At 44.9% G+C, this 16,656-nt stretch overlaps 2 protein-coding genes across 5 annotated transcripts in view; one reads left to right on the plus strand and one right to left on the minus strand.

Moving 5' to 3' along the window:
• The first annotated feature begins 1,393 nt into the window (after positions 1-1,393).
• PDCD5 (programmed cell death 5) lies at positions 1,394-6,351 on the plus strand. Its single transcript, XM_056500393.1, has 6 exons — positions 1,394-1,511; positions 3,003-3,043; positions 4,166-4,227; positions 4,664-4,755; positions 4,986-5,057; positions 5,403-6,351. The coding sequence occupies exons 1-6, from the start codon at positions 1,446-1,448 to the stop codon at positions 5,448-5,450; spliced, it is 381 nt and encodes a 126-aa protein (XP_056356368.1). The 5' UTR covers positions 1,394-1,445; the 3' UTR covers positions 5,451-6,351.
• A 535-nt stretch (positions 6,352-6,886) lies between these two features.
• The window catches only part of ANKRD27 (ankyrin repeat domain 27), a 54,476-nt gene continuing 44,706 nt past the window's right edge, over positions 6,887-16,656 (minus strand). For all 4 annotated transcript variants that reach the window (XM_056500387.1, XM_056500388.1, XM_056500386.1 and 1 more), the window contains 7 exons: positions 16,194-16,391; positions 14,992-15,111; positions 14,355-14,516; positions 12,449-12,557; positions 10,905-10,986; positions 10,302-10,374; positions 6,887-8,544 (listed from right to left, as the gene is read on the minus strand). In XM_056500387.1, the coding sequence (XP_056356362.1) occupies positions 8,275-8,544; positions 10,302-10,374; positions 10,905-10,986; positions 12,449-12,557; positions 14,355-14,516; positions 14,992-15,111; positions 16,194-16,391 (1,014 nt within the window). In that variant the 3' untranslated portion in view covers positions 6,887-8,274. The remainder of the gene's footprint in view (positions 8,545-10,301; positions 10,375-10,904; positions 10,987-12,448; positions 12,558-14,354; positions 14,517-14,991; positions 15,112-16,193; positions 16,392-16,656) is intronic.

A 16,656-nucleotide genomic window follows, 5' to 3' on the forward strand; every position in this document is an offset into this window, starting at 1 on the left:
TGAAGACCAGTACCTTTGTTAGCTTTTTGGTGGGGTTCGGGGTTTTTTTCCTATTTGATTCCAGAGACAGCGCCGTGGCTGAAGATCAGGATGTCTTTTATTCCCCATTGACTGTGGACCGAACTGGGGAGCAGGGGGGCCCAGCACAGGGAAGCACTTGAGGGGAGCCCCAGCCGAGCAGAGCTCGGGGCAGCGCCACTCCCTGGTGCTCCCGTGAGGTGATCCACCGATTCGTGCGCCCGTGGCTGCTTTTTAGAGGAAATCGGAGGGGCAGTGGCAGACACAGAGCCCAGGCCACCAGTTCATGGTGACATTTGTAGCACTCACTGGCACAAAGGGACACGGTATAACCTCAGTGTTCTATCAGCCAAGCCCAGACCGGGCCCGTCCTACCGTGCCCTCACACGCAGCACTGTCCCGGAGCGCCCCCTCACACACAGCACTGTCCCGGGCCGTCCCCTCACACACAGAGCACTCCCGGACCGTCCCCTCACACACAGAGCACTCCCGGGCCGTGCCCTCACAAGCAGAGCACTCCCGGGCCGTCCCCTCACACACAGCACTGTCCCGGACCGTCCCCTCACACACAGCACTGTCCCGGACCGTGCCCTCACACACAGCACTGTCCCGGACCGTCCCCTCACACACAGCACTGTCCCGGGCCGTGCCCTCACACAGAGCACTCCCGGACGGTGCCCTCACACACAGCACTGTCCCGGACCGTGCCCTCACACACAGAGCACTCCCGGACGGTGCCCTCACACACAGCACTGTCCCGGAGCGTGCCCTCACAAGCAGAGCACTGTCCTGGACCGCCCCTCACACACAGCACTGTCCCGGGCCGTGCCCTCACACACAGAGCACTCCCGGACCGTGCCCTCACACACAGCACTGTCCCGGGCCGTCCCCTCACACAGAGAGCACTCCCAGGCTGGCCCCGTCCCGCTCCCCTCCCTCATGCCGGCAGCTCCTAAAAGAGGGGCAGCTCAGGAAAGTCAAGGAGCTGCTGGATAGAGTCCAGCAGAGACCACAAAGGTGACGAGAGGTCTGGAGCATCTCTATAATGAGGAGGGAATGTGAGACCTGGGCCTGGAGAATCGTGAGAAGGATATCATCAACCCACACCAGTATCTTCAGAGGATGGTGCCAGGCTCTGTCCAGTAGTGCCCGGCGACAGGGCGAGAAGCAATAGCCGTAAGATAAAGCATAGGTTGCACACCAATATGAGGAAGAACTTCTTTACACTGCGGGTGGCAGAGCTAGGGAAGTGTGCAGTCCCCCTCTCTGGGCACATCCCAAACCCCCCGGACGCGTCCCGGTGTCCCCCACCCCGGTCAGGGGGCTCGGGCATCGGCGGTGGATTGGCCTCGCCTGGCGCGGGCGCGGCGGGGCGGGAACCGCGCTCGGCGGTGGATTGGCGGCGCCTGGCGCGGGCGGCCTCAGCCATGGCGGACGAGGAGCTGGAGGCGCTGCGGCAGCGGCGGCTGGGCGAGATCAGGGCCGAGCACGGGGTGAGGGAACGGGGGGATCAGGGCCGGGCACGGGGTGAGGGAACGGGGGGATCAGGGCCGGGCACAGGGTGAGGGAACGGGGGGATCAGGGCTGAGAACGGGTGAGGGAACCGGGGGGATCAGGGCAGAACACGGGGTGAGGCAGCGCCCGAGCCTCCGCCCGGGCCGCTTTCGGCGCCTCCCCGGGACTGGAGGGGAAGAGGAGAGGCATCTGCGTGACCGAGGCTGGAGAGAAGCGGGAAGAGGCCCGGCCGTGCCCGGAGCTTTGGCTGGGAACGGCACCGAGCGCAGCCCCGGCCCCCGCCGCCACCTCCCTCCGCTCCTGCCCTGGGAGATTCGCCACACCAGCGTTCCCGCCCCACACCACTCACTATTCCATGGATTACCTTCCTAGCCTTTCCAGCCAGCTCAGTTTTCAGAGCTGGATCACAGAATCGCAGAATTGTTAGGGCTGGAAGGAACTTTAGGAAATCATCTAGTCCAGCCTCTCACCAGGGCAGAGTCACCTGGGGCAGGTGACACAGGAACGTGTCCAGGTGGGTTTGGAATGTCTCCAGAGACGAGACTCCATACCCTCCCTGGGCAGCTGCTCCAGCGCTCTGTCACCCTCCATGGAAAGAAGTTCTTCCTCGTGTTGAGGTGAAACTCGTGTTTTAGTGTAGTTTAATTGGCCATTGCTCCTTGTCCTGTGCTGGGCACCACTGAAAAGAGTTGGATACCATCCTCTGACACAATCCATATATGCATTTATATGAAGTGTCAATTTTATTGTTCCTGTGAAGTATCTTCCCTACCTCCAGCCAGCCCCATTTCCTGTCTGTGTGGTTTTCCATCTTATTTCTATACTTTTAAATGTTACTTGTAAAATCCGAGGTGTTTATTCTATACAAAGTTCAGATTTCTTTTCTTTTCTTATTACTTGCTTTGAATAGTCACCAGTAATAGTGACTTGGAAGTTTGCCTTTTTTTGTTTTTCATATGTATTAGTGTTTAATGCAGGACTACTCTTGTAGAACCCCCATCATTAACTTTTCATAGGTGTCAGGAGTTAGACTTGATGATCCTTGTGGGTTCCTTCCAGCTCAGAATATTCCATGATTCTGTGATTTCAGCTGCCATGCTGAGAATGTGTTATGCTTCATTTTACTTACCCATAACTTACTCTAAATGATTTGTCATTTTTCTGGGCTTTGGGGAAGCCTGTTATCCTAGAGCTAAGGAGAAGGCCTCTTCCTGCCCAAAGCCACAGGAATCTGTGGATAGACCAGGAGAACACTCACACCACTGTTGGTATGACTGTGTTGTGAGGAAAGCAGAGAGTGGCACATTTATTTGCTAGGGCAGCAGATTCCCATTTCCAGGATCTCATCCATGGGCAGGCGGGTTTAGCAGGCAGGTTTATCTTCCAGCGATGCTGCTGGAATATTTTAACTTTCTGTCCTGTGTGGAATGATTTTGGATTGTGATATTTGCTCTGATCTCCTTCTTCAGGATCCTGCTGCTGATCCATCACAACAGGAAGCAAAACAGAGGTATAAATGAAGCTACTGAATTTTGATCTTGCATCTAATAATTTTAAACCATTTACTTTTTTTTTTTAATTTAGTATTTTAATTTCTTTGGAATGCTGCCCCACATTTGTTTTGTTGCTGGGAAAACCACCAACAAAGGAATTGAAATGGATCAAAGATTTGATGCAGGTGTGGCTCCCATGCCATGACCATACTGCCTGAGCCCTGCTGGAGTGGCAGGGCATGATGAGAAAGCAGCAGCAGCAGCTCATTTTCACTTTGGGCTTGTCTGAGTTCAGTAACCTCGTGAGCTGTAGTGATACAGTGGGGTGCTCTGGGGAAGCATCATCCCTCCCACTGTCACCTGCTTCTGGAAGGCAGAGTCCTTGGCTCCTCAGGGTTGGTAGGAGTTTATGATCCAAGTCTTGAAGGCTGGCAGAATTCCCAAAATGGTGCTTTCTGTCAGTGGTGGGTTTGGCTGTTATTGCAGTGGGAAGAGCCTTTCCCAGTTGATTTGATTTTTCTGGGTTTTCTATTCTAGTTAAATATCTGAAGCAAAATTATTTTTGTCAAAGCTCAGTGTGGGAACAGTGTTCAGTATTTGTGCTAAGGGGAAAATGGTAAACAAGTGTTTGAAGAGCTGACTTTGCACACTGCAACTCTGTATTAACTAAAGCTTTATAAGCTAAAGCTCCAGTTCTGCAGATGCTTACATCAATTATTGTAAATACATGGAGACTTAGTGGAAAGTTCTAAATACGTAAATGAGCTCTGGTTTGGTGTTGGAATTGCGTGGACAATTCCTTGTGCCTGCTTTACCATGCACTGCCTTGGGGTGAATTCCACATGGATAAATGCAGGATCTAAGGGGTAGCACAGCCTTTGTCTCTTAAAACATAATCATGAGCAGTGAGAAGGTGTAAGTATGAAACTCCACCTTGATTTCTTAGCTGTGTTGCCAGCTGTGTAACCTTCAGCCAGGACAAGAAGTGCTGTAAAAAATGTCATGTAAATGTAAGGTTTGAAGTGACCTCAAGAAGCCACTTCCATGAATCAAAAGTCTTCTGTAGTTTGCTGTTCTGTGCATGTTATTTTAGGTGTTTGAAATGCCACTTTGAATCTGTGGTTCACTTTTCCTTACAGGGAAGCAGAGATCAGAAATACTATTTTAGCTCAAGTTCTTGATCAAGCAGCTCGTGCAAGATGTGAGTATCAAAGTAAATTTCTAATAAAAAATACTCATCTAAGTGACTCCTTAAAAGTGTATTGTACAGAGGCCAGACTAGAAAAATACTGTTGTTGCTGAGAAGAGAAAACTTGGAGCTTTTCAGTTGGCAATATGAGTGATTAGAAGGGAGAGGCTAATGGATATCTGAATTATGCTAATGTTTTGGGTTTTATTTGAATTAGTCAAAGGAATTATACTGAGAGTCAAAGTTGTTTAATCAGGAGCAAATATTTAAAAGTAAGAAATGTTACTGTCTTGTACCTGGCATAAATGAAAATGCCTTTTTCAATTTATTTCACAACCTTGGCATGAAGAAGATTGTTCCCTAGGGACATTTCTAATTTTTTTTGTTACTAGTGAAGGTACTGGAGAATGTTTAAAACCTGAATGAACAAAGCCTGTTTTTGTTGCAGTAAGCAATTTAGCACTTGTGAAACCAGACAAAGCAAAAGCAGTAGAGAATTATCTTATACAGATGGCAAGATTTGGACAGCTAGCTGGAAAGGTGAGTATTTTTCCTAATTCTTGCTCACGTATATTTATTTTTAAACCACATTCATTCTTTAAAAAAAGATGTTTATAATAGATGTAAGTTAAATTAACTGTAAATAGCTCCTAAAGACTATTATATATTTCCTTCAAAAACATTTTGTAAGAAAGGAAATTGTGGTTCATTTGTTTGATACTAAGTATCTCTTGGAGTGTGTTTATCCACATTTTGTTTGACTTTCTTAGGTATCAGAACAAGGTTTGATAGAAATACTTGAAAAAGTGAGTCAGCAAACAGAAAAGAAAACAACAGTGAAGGTGCGTTTTCTTTCCTAAATGTTATGTTGTATAAAGTAAAGCAGCAGAATTGCACGTGTGGGACCAGTTCAGAGTGGAACTTTTTATTTGTACCTCTTCCCCTGCCCTGGTGGGTGCTGGGGTTCCATCAGAGCAGTCCTAAACATCAGCAGCTCCTGGTGCCAGTGTGGTGTGGGACAGCCTGGCCTGGCCCTGTCCCACTGGGCCTGGGTTGGCAGCTGGGGGTTGGGGTGGGTGTTCTGCCCAGGCAGTGCCTTCATTGCCACGTGCATGGACTGGGAAAGGCTTGTGGCAGCCTGGATTTACCATGACCCTCCAATTTTCACTTTATGTGTTTCATTGTAGTTCAACAGAAGGAAAGTATTGGATTCTGATGAAGAGGATGATTATTAATACTACTGTAAGGCTGCCAAACAATAGCCTGGAAAATGCTGTTAGCAGGCAGAATGCAAGATCTGAAAATGTTTACGCTTCTTGACTTTTTTTTTTATTATTATAAAAGGCCAACAAATCAACTTGTAAAATAAATCTGAGAAGGGGGATTTTATAACTTAAAGTTTTGTAGTATAAGTGGCCTGAGCAGTATGGGGTTCCCCGTGGCTTTGTTAGCGTGAATGTTTTGTTGCCCCTTCCTCACTGTAAGCTCTGCTTTCAGCCACTGCACACACTTAACTTGCTTATTGGAGATAGCAAACACAGGAGCCAAGTGAGAAACAGGGAACAACCACTCAGAGTTTAAAGTTTGTCCAGCCTCTGCCATGGAAGTGTTAGAAAGGAGATTCCCTGAGTCTCTGAGGGATGCCTGTCCAGCCAGTCACCGGCTCTCAAGTCCTTACTGGAAATTTAAAAATGAAGGTATCCAAATACAGGGGATTCCTATCAGGCAGTCTGTGTAAAGAAATGTTACCAGCAAACAGTTGAGCTGTTCCCCTGTGAGTTCCTGGGCTCTCAAACAAAGCAAGTTAACTGTGTCATACACAGCACTGTTCAGACACTTGGTATTGTGCATCCTTACAACTACCTCCACTTTTATCAAATGGCTGGAGTGTTTCTGACCTGGAAAAAATAGAAAGACCATTTTCCTAAACTCTGCAACTCCTGCATGCATAAAGTAAAACTGAACTTGTGCTGTACCTTTATTCAAGAATATGGTTATGGAAATCAGTAGGATAAATACTGTAATGTGCTGATAAACTCTCACCCCACAACCCCCTTTATCTGACATAATTTAACAGGATCGTGTACACTTCCAACTGCAGTGTTTTTTGGAACAGAATAAACTTGTTTCAAATGAGTACTAGTGAGTGTGGTTTTCATCTTGTCTGAATGTGGTTAAAATATATGAAGCAGTTGTTATTTTTGTTTCCTTTGGTTTAGACTCTGCATTTTGTTTCTCTGTGTTTGTAATTAGGATGCCTTAGCTTCTGTGATACCCTGAGTGCCAAATTTATTCAGACTAATCATCCTTACTGAGTTTGAAGCCAAAGTGTGGTGAACTGATTTTTCTTGTCTATATAGTTGAGAAATCTGAAGAATAATTTAGTTAAATGCATGCTACAATTAAAACACAAGCAATGTCTTAATTTTTAATGCAGTTGTAGGGCTGGAAAAGGAAGTTACGTGAAAATGCTCAGTTTCACTAACAGTTCTATTTTGTACACTTCTGTGCATAAATCTAAAACTACATAACCTAATAAAGTTATCTGTAAATTTAGGAGGAAGGAAAGACCAAGAGTAAACACAAGGTAAAGTCTTCAAATGCCTATAAAACCAAGCAAAGAATTCTGGAAGAGGCTCAATGCTTGGACAAAAGCACTCAAAAGAAAACAGCATTTTCAAGAGTTCTTTTACTAGTTTTTTCTTTCCATCATTTGGCACAAATCCAAGGCACATCAGAAAATCAGATGAACTCATAAATTATTAGAAAAATAAACACATTACCCTCAAATCCAAATGTCATTTGACATTTTACCTCTTAGATTAAAAATTTATCTGAAAAACTCACCACTCTGTCTTCCAGCTTTGTATTTTGCCAGGTAGTTTAATAATACCACAGTTAGAAGAAAGAGAATTATCTGTACAAATAGTTCATGAAATAAAATGCAAGCTGGATGTGATGAGCCAAGAATAAAAAAATACTGCACTGTAAAACCTGGCTTGTGCTATTTACACCTTCTCCTCCCATAACCAAACAGTAGAAAATGAACTTCAGATCTAAGCAGCCACTTGGTAGTTCCCTGTGAGCTTTCAGTTCTTCAGTGACCATACCCCTGGGAATGGGGCAGGATTTGGCCTGTTCTAGCCAGTGCTCACTGATGTGAGAAGTACCTTTCATAATGGGAATTTCACCTTTTTAGGAGCAGTCCAGAGCTGGCTCTGAAGCAGTTTTGTCTGTGGATGTTTTCTAGGTTCAGAATCATGAATACTTGTGCATTTTTGCATTACTTGCTTTAGAGGAAGGGAAAAGCAACCTAATTGTATGTGCCCTTGCACCGTGTGCTTGCTTCTGCTTTTTTATTAGGCTGTATATAGCAAGTCCAAAGTTTAGCTTTGTCAAGGGCTCTCCACTTTTTCCCCAGTATCTTGGCTCCTCTGTAAGAACTCGATATTGCAACTCCAGTACAGGGGAGCATTGCTGAGAGATTAGCAAGGATTACATCCCTTCACATTAATAATGCAGATGTTATGGACTATTGTTTGCCCAACTACTGAAATATACAGAAATATATGCTATAATGGTTGCAGCATTACAATAAAAATAGAGACATTTCAATTACCTCTGGCAATAAATACCTTGTTACCCAATATATCTTTTTATATATATAAATATATTTAATTCTGAATGTAGTGATAAAAACTGAAAATGCAAAAATTATTCAAAGACTTTTAAAACAAAGCAGGTGGCTGAAAAATACAATACAGGGTTTCATTTGGTTTAACTGTTACATAGAACTTTTTAATGAGTGCTGAATAGAACAGGAAGGTAATTTTGCTGTCTTCATCTCGTTACGTCCCTGTTAGTGAGATCAGTAATGACCTGGCTGTGTGGTCACCTCCAACATGGACAGAGGAGTCAGGCCCCAGGTGCCAGAACATTCCAGCTGTGCGGCAGAGCCGGCCTGTGCGTGCTCTGAGCTGGGACACTGGCACACAGTGAAGGGCTACTGCAATTCACACCAGCTTCCTCAGCTCTGTGCTTCCAGTCCGTGCTTCCCTGTCAGTGATCTGAGACGGAGCCATGGCAGTCCTGGGGCTGAGGAGCCCCTGGCTCTGCAGGGCTGCACGAGCCACTGTCACTGCCCTCCTCTGCTGGCAGTGCCACATTGACCGTGTGTCTGCGCTGCAGCAATTTACTCCTGGGAGGAGCTGTTGTGTCATCATCTTCCACAAACTCACCACTGCACCCCGTGTCAGTCACCTGAACTGTGCTCTGGTCCAGCATTCCAACAGATTTTAATTTGCTTTTATCAAAGCTTTTAATAGCCATCTGAGGAGAGAGAAATGGTACGTTAACAGCTTTATCTATGTTCTTTACTAGGAAGAAAAATTAATATATTGTTTCTTGAACATTATTATCACATGAATTTCATGACACTGAGAACACAGCCAAGATTTAAAATAGCATACTTTGTAAGACAGTAATTATATTTGGGCTACATATGGGAAAACAAGAGGCTAACCTACCCCAGGCTACACACATCAGTACCAGATCTGAAAACATAACAGATATTCCAAAACTTTATTTTCACCTCACTCTCCCAACATCATCCCAACTCTTCTAAACACCTTTTGTAATGCAAGTCTCAATGCACTTGAAATTAACAGCCATTTCTTTTACTATGAAGAAAAGTGGAAGCAGTAACAAAGTCACCCAGGTACTGCTGAAGGTATTTCCCTGCTTCCAGAGGTCACCTGTCAGGGAAGAGACACCCACCCTCCCCACCCCCTTAGTGCCTCTTTTTGATTGTTCCAAGTATTCCTGTCTTCCATTTCCACACCTGCTCCTGTTTCTCCTGTACAGAGTGGGTGGCTGTCCTGGATTATTGGCCACTCTGCAAATGTTAAAATAACCAGGAGAAATAAAGAGAGTCCAGGCGTGCTAATGACAGATCTGCTAATACAAGAAATAAAGGAGAAAGTAGTTTTTTTATGGAAATAATGGCAACAATCTTGTAAAAGCTGCAGACAGAGGTTATGCACATTTAAGTCCACTAACAATTCAGAGCTTTATGGACTCATGAATTAGTTCAGCCACAGCCGTATGAACTCACAACCACAGAACAGGGCTGGAGTGCTTTGTATCAGGGTCACATACTAGTTTTCTGGCACCAGTGTACAGAAATTACATACTGCCTTCAGTGATCTGCACTTACAAAATCTAAATCCTAAGTTAAGTAGCGCAATATTATCATTTAGAATGAATTAATAAAATATTACAGCTTTATAGAATTAATTTAGTGTTCTCAAGGCTTTTGGCAAATATTCTAAGGGCTGTAGGAAAAGGGAGAGAGTATCCCATTTTCCAGAATGACATGAGCAGCAGAGTCTGTATTTCCAAGGCTGTGTCAGCCTAATGATGGCCAGCTGCTGGACTAACCTGGTAAAAACTGGGGTTTTTTGGACACGTCATTTTTCTCTCAATTTAGTGCTCTGAAATGGCTCAGCAGAAGATGCAATGAGAGTCAAAACCGGTGTAAAGGAGCAGAAGGAGCACAAGCTCTGGGGAAGGCAGCATCCAGCAGTTGGTGTGGATGTCACTGCACCCCAAGCAGAGGTGAATCTATTACATACATTTGTGTCACAGCTGACAATGCAACATGCAGTTTGCATTCTCCAATGAATGCAACATGCAGTCTCCTCTTACAAACACACTTAAAGCAAACCCTAATTTCAATCTACTGAAAAATGTTTCTCTTGCCAAAGCAAACTATAGCTCCAAGAAGCTGCAGAGTTTTCCTGTTCTAGGGTTTGCTGGACAGGACACAGAAAACAAGACAGAGATGAAGCCTGCAGTAAGCGACATAAGAGGTTTAAAAGTAAGAATGAAGTGTTTAAGAGGTGTCATAGAAGTACCACTGAAGTTTGGACTATGATGAATGAGCAATTTGGCAAACAGGTCAGAACTTTTGTGATTCAACGACCACCACTAGTAAACTTTCTCTTACATGTACCCAGAGTAACAGAAGAGCAAATTAACATATTTGCTGTAATACATGAATAATCTGAACAAGTATTTCCACTTACCTGGTGCAGTAAGTGATAGTCAAAATTAGGGACACTTTTATCTCTTGTTATTGTTCGCCGTAAGTATTTTTCTCTGAAGAAGATTTTAAAGAAATGAATGAAATGAAGTGTCTTCACATAAGACTTTCATAAAAGCCTCTCTCAGAAGCTCCACAAGGTGGAACTGTCTCACCAGAGACAGGCAGCTCTCTGACAACACCTCCTCAGAATTGCAGCCTACTCATATTCCCTGTATTTTACTATGGAATATACATTAAGGCTTAAATAGATAATGAGCAAAACCCAACTAATGACTGAACCCCACTACAGTATTTTTAAGCAGTCTGGCTTTGAAATGCTTAACTGATGGTACACCAAGTATTAGTGCAATCTCAATTTTAGATACATTTTCAAGCCCTCCCTCACCACTCCAGTGAGCTTGTCATGCCCAGAACATCTGCCTGGGGATGTGACTGTGCCAGCCCTGCAGGACTAACACCCACTGTCACACCACCATGCCATGTGTAACCACCCCTGACCCACTCTGAGGCTTTATTAGCAGCTGCACTTCTCCTTTGCTTATGGGCAGCAACACACACACTGTGAGCAAGCTTCTCTGCTTACTTGTTAAATCTGTTAATTGATTGGACCAGTTGAAGTTGTCTGCTTATGGGATCATCGGCTTCCTCACAGGGCTTAGGATGCACTGGGGGTTTAAAAGAACAGGAAGCTAAAATTACAACTGAGTCACACTTAGGAATTAAAAAAACACAGTTCTGATTTTAAATTTAACATAAAACTATGACAGCGTTAATTTGAATTAGAGTGGTGATTTATCTTTGGAAATTTAAAAAAAAATTAAGTTGCAGAAATAAACATTCTTCCTCAGATTAGTACAACTGGCCAAACTTCTGAAGAGACTGTAATTCTGGACTTTGAGGCCCTGAATGCCAGTTTTTACCAATCTGAATTTCAACAAATGCTAAACCACCTCTTAGTAGTATTACTTACTCCTATCTTCTATTGCTCTTTTAGAACTACTCATAATATTTGAAAGAACTATTCTTAATTTTAGGTATCAGCATGCTGTGATTAATTGTGGTTTTCTATTGACCAGGCATTCACAATCTTTCTGAGGGAAGGAGGCAAGAGTTAGTTTGAAAACTCGTGGATGCTGAAATGGGCACTCCTGCTCCTCATCCTCCCTGATCCCTGCTTTGCAGCCTCCCTGTTTTCTTTCTACAGTACTGGTGGCATAAGGTCCTCAGCTGAGCTGTCCAGCTCAGGAGACACAGCTTGTCATATATCCCCAGGGTAGTGAGCTTGAAAAATCACTCAAAACTTCTGAGCCAGCAGAATGGGAGCAGTGGGTAAGGCAGATCAGAAGCTGAGGGTGAGAGATGAGGAGGGAGAATCTGTGGTCCTTAAGCTCCATCTCAGAGGCTGCTTAGGCACATTGAGATAGGAGCCATGTGTCAAATCCTTTAAGGAGTGAAGTAATTTTGCATGGCTGAATATAACATACAATGTTATTGCTATTAAAAAGGGGAAGGTCAGAGCTAACATTGCAAGATAAAAGGTATCAAAAGGATGGTGACTCATCCTTCTCAAGGCATGGGGGCCCTGCTGCAGCCCAGCTGTGCTGTCACTGCACCTTATATGGCCACCCTGTGCCACCTCCAGCCACTTGCTCAAAGTCCTCTGTAAACTGTAAACAGTCACCTCTGTAGCTCTCATTTCTGTCCCAAAACATGACAGAAAATAACTAATGAAGAGTCATTCCCTGACCTGTTTTAGGACAACATAAATGACACCCAACAGTCATTTAAACCTGTTTTGTTTTGCACTGAAATGCACAGTTCTGACATGGTTAATGATATAATCTCAAATGTGTTGTGTTTTTATCTATAAATGTTTTATAGGTAAAATTCACACATATACCCAAAAGGAGGTGAAAACTAAGTTTGAAGCAATGTCATGAGTACAATACAAAGTTTGCTGCAAGTAGTTACAGTATTTTAGGTGTTTAGGTGTTACCTATCATAAATATGCAAAATAATTGACTGTTCTATTATTATATGTAAAGCAATTACATAAAATATTTTATATAGCCACCCATGAATTCCTAAATCCCATTTTATTCCTATCAGTGGAAATATCCCAGGTACCTTTTCTCCTTATCTTGACAGTAACATGCTGCTCACTCTCCTTCTCTCCCTCTGCTGATGTGGGGACACAGCTTGGTGCTGCTTCCAGCAACTTCATGATGTTTGAATTCTTGATTTTTAGAGTTTCCATTTTCATCATTATTAAAGAAAAACAACAGTACAATTTAGTATTTTAGTCTGTGCAAAGTGTGTTAATTAATGCTTCCATGAATCGATACAACACACATAACTCATTATAAAAACAAACTTGTATAATTCTGAGTAGGTATAAAATCAGTGTTCCACAAGTTATACTGTAATACAGTGATGATGTTGGAGTCCTGACCCCTTATTTTAAGCTGTATTACTTATGGTTAAGCCAATTTCAATTTAAATGGTAACATACATACTAAAATTGATTCAGTACAGAATTTTGTGGTGATTAAGCTCCATCTCAGAGGCCATTTAAGCTCATTAAGTTAAGGGCCGTGTGTCAAATCTTTTAAAGAGTGAAATAATTCTGTATCATTTACTGTTATATATAATGTTATTGCTATTAATAAAGGGGAAGGTCAGAATTATCTATTGCAATATAAAAGGAATCAAAAGGCCTGAAGGGCAGAAGATGGTGGGTGGGACAAGGAACATTGCTGCCAGTGCAACTGATTAGTGCAAGTGTTCATTTGCCTACATCCAACATTGCTTCTGCTCTCTCTGGCACTACAGAGATTGTAATGATAATTTTAGTTAGATCTATGCTTTCACTCTCTCTAGACTCATCCTTTTTGTCTAGGATAACTTTTCTAGAAACATGACCAGGTTCACAGGCACTGGAATCACTTGTAGGCTGTGGAACAAGCAGGAATCTCAGTGTTTCTATCCCCCGTAAGTGCTGAAAACAGCTCAGTCAGTGCAGCCCTGCTGTGACAGCAGCATTGCTGCTGGCCCCCCTGCCCTGCCTGTGAGCCATAGACAGGCTGGTGTGAACCATGGCCAGGGTAGTGAGTGTGAGCCATGGCCAAGGCAGTGAGTGTGAGCCATGGCCAGGGCAGTGAGTGTGAGCCATGGCCAGGGCAGTGTGAGCAGTGTGAGCAGTGTGAGCCATGGCCAGGGCAGTGTGAGCAGTGTGAGCCATGGCCAGGGCAGTGTGAGCCATGGCCAGGGCAGTGTGAGCAGTGTGAGCCATGGCCAGGACAGTGTGAGCAGTGTGAGCCATGGCCAGGACAGTGTGAGCAGTGTGAGCCATGGCCAGGGCAGTGTGAGGCATGGCCAGGGCAGTGTGAGCACTGTGAGCCATGGCCAGGGCAGTGTGAGCAGTGTGTGAGCCATGGCCAGGGCAGTGTGAGCCATGGCCAGGGCAGTGTGAGCAGTGTGAGCCATGGCCAGGGCAGTGTGAGCACTGTGAGCCATGGCCAGGGCAGTGTGAGGCATGGCCAGGGCAGTGTGGGCAGTGTGAGCCACGGCCAGGGCAGTGTGAGCCACGGCCAGGGCAGTGTGGGCAGTGTGAGCCACAGCCAGGGCAGTGTGAGCAGTGTGAGCCATGGCCAGGGCAGTGTGAGCAGTGTGAGCCATGGCCAGGGCAGTGTGAGCAGTGTGAGCCGTGGCCAGCCCCCCCCCTGACCCATGGCCAGCCCTGGTGAGCCACAGCCAGCCCACTATGAGCAGTATGAGCCATGGCCAGCCCACTGTGAGCAGTATGAGCCATGGCCAGCCCAGTATGAGCAATGGCCAGCCCAGTATGAGCAGTATGAGCCACGGCCAGCCCAATGTGAGCAGTATGAGCCATGGCCAGCCCAGTATGAGCCATGGCCAGCCCAGGAGAGCACGGCCAGCCCAGTATGAGCAGTATGAGCCACGGCCAGCCCACTGTGAGCAGTATGAGCCATGGCCAGCCCCCCATGAGCCATGGCCAGCCCCCCACACTCACGGGCTCGGCGCAGTCGGCAGCCATGCGGCTCCGCTCGTTGCGCAGGTGCCGCAGGGCCCCGTTCTGCAGCAGCAGGGCCACCAGCGCCTCGTTCCTGCTGGCCACGGCCTCGTGCAGGGCTGTGTTGCCCTTGGCATTGCAGAGGTTGACGGAGGCGCCGTGCTGCCAAAGGGAAACAAACCCGAGTTAGAACAGCAGGAGGGACCCGAGCCGTGCAGCAGCCCCAGAGCTGCACGTGGCCAGAGGCAGCTGAGCCACCACTGCCACCAGAACCCACCTGGGCACATCACTGCCCATCTCATAGCCACTGCTCCATGGATCAGCTCAGTTTGCTTTTGCATGTATCTATTATATATCCCAACCCTGTGTGATAGAATCCCAGGCAAGAAAACCTGCCACCTGCCACATAAAAGTTCCATACAAACAGCTACCTGTACAATAGCAAAGTAATATTTATCTAATTAAAATCTGTGAAGGGGTGGGATTGAAACGACTAAGTTAACAAAACCTCTTATTTCTTTTCCCAAGTATTTTTGACAGAGAAATGTATAACTAAAAATACTGATCCTGAATTCTAGGTAAGCACAGATATCACATGAGAAATTCTAGCAGAAAATACTGTCTTCAGTGATCTTACCTGCAACAACAGGGCAGTAGTCTCATAATGACCATTCAGGCATGCATAAATTAAGGGAGTATTTCCATATATATCCTTTTTATTTTGTTTAGCATTGTAATCCATCAGACACTTGACCACCTATTGAAAAAAGCAAGAACTTTACTCTTCCTGAGTAATAGTACTGACTATGAGACTAATTTTCATATTTTAACACACACTTTTAAAAAAGAAAAATTTAAGCAACTACAAGAAAGGCCAGAAAATAAAACTCGAGGTATGTGAAAAACAAATATAATCAGTAACTTAACAAAACATCAAAACCAAACCAGCACAGCAGCAGCACCCTTTTCCAAACTCATCACAACACTTGGAAGGAGTTCTTTATACTGTAATTACCCCATGAACTAATCTATAACTCTCTCATGAATTAGCCTACAACTCTGAGTTATATTCTTGGTTTTTCTTGCTTCCCTAGTGCTTTGTCTTCCCATCATTTTCAAAATTCTCTTTTTTTCCCTCCCGCAGTCTTCAGCTCCTTATTTTTAAAACCCTAATTTTCCGCTTTTGTACATCTTTCCATTTGGCTATCTGCCTCTGCTTTTTCATGTTTGTTATTTTCCCATCTCATTTACTCTCCCTCCTGTATTGACACCCTCCCCCCATGGGCTCAGGCTTCTCCTTCATTTCTTTTGCTTCCCTGACTTGAAGGGAGTGCTGAGTTATCTGCTGCCTCAAAGCTCCACTCAGCTCATGATCTAATTAAAGGAGTTGGAAATACAGTCAGGATTTAATACTGGGGCTACTGAAGACACCAAGACACAAACAAAACCTAGAGAAGAAGGTACAGAGGGATGTACACAAACAAAACCTAGAGAAGAAGGTACAGAGGGATGTACACAGAAGATTCAGCTGCACAAGGGATGTTTAAAGCATTTGAAGTATGACAGAAGGTTTTTGCACCACTTGCATTAAACCATTTATTATTAAAACCAATTACTAAACACCATTACATTTTAAGTCATTTATAAAGAAAAAGTGTCTACTGAAACAATTTCATCTCAAAGTTCTCCTTTCCATCTGGAGATTTTAGACACTGGGAACAAAAACCAGAACTGCCAAACTCGTTTTCTCTATCGCTGGTTTGGTGTGGTTGATAGTTTCCCCAGGCAGCCTTCCCTGGGTGCCAGGTGCAGGGGAGCTGTGTGCCAGGGCAGGGTTACCTGGGAGTGCCCCCTCTGGCAGGCCAGGTGCAGGGGAGCTGCCAGCTGGGCGTTCTTGGCGCTGGCATTGGCGCCGTGGCGCAGCAGCAGCGCCGCCAGCTCGCCGTGGCCGTGCAGAGCTGCCATGTGCAGAGGGGTGAAACCGTCCTGGTTTGAAACATTCACCCCCAGCCCGTTGGCACAGATCCTGGAAAACTTCTGTGGAGGAAAACACACAGCAAAACTGTCACTATAATCATGCTTTGGTTTTAATTATTGACATTGCCAAATACCTGCTAAGTTTATTTAAAATGGGCAGATGGGCATTGCAAGAAATTCTGCTAGAGCTTAAATAGAGCAGCTTGGTAGTATTTTTCAACAGAAAATTACTTCTATTGTTGTCCCTTTTCTTCCAACATGATAACTTCATGGAGAACAATTCCAGGCAAAGTATTCATGATATTAAAAACAGGCTAAAGCAGCA

Source organism: Oenanthe melanoleuca, chromosome 11 (assembly GCF_029582105.1).
Source record: "Oenanthe melanoleuca isolate GR-GAL-2019-014 chromosome 11, OMel1.0, whole genome shotgun sequence".
NCBI classification, from domain to species: Eukaryota; Metazoa; Chordata; class Aves; order Passeriformes; family Muscicapidae; genus Oenanthe; species Oenanthe melanoleuca.

Coding starts and splice junctions, on each gene's coding strand:
- PDCD5 (XM_056500393.1), top strand. CDS start 1,446: ATGGCGGACGAGGAGCTGGAGGCGCTGCGGCAGCGGCGGCTGGGCGAG. Junction 1,512..3,002: donor AGATCAGGGCCGAGCACGGG/GTGAGGGAACGG, acceptor CTCCTTCTTCAG/GATCCTGCTGCTGATCCATC. Junction 3,044..4,165: donor CAACAGGAAGCAAAACAGAG/GTATAAATGAAG, acceptor TTTTCCTTACAG/GGAAGCAGAGATCAGAAATA.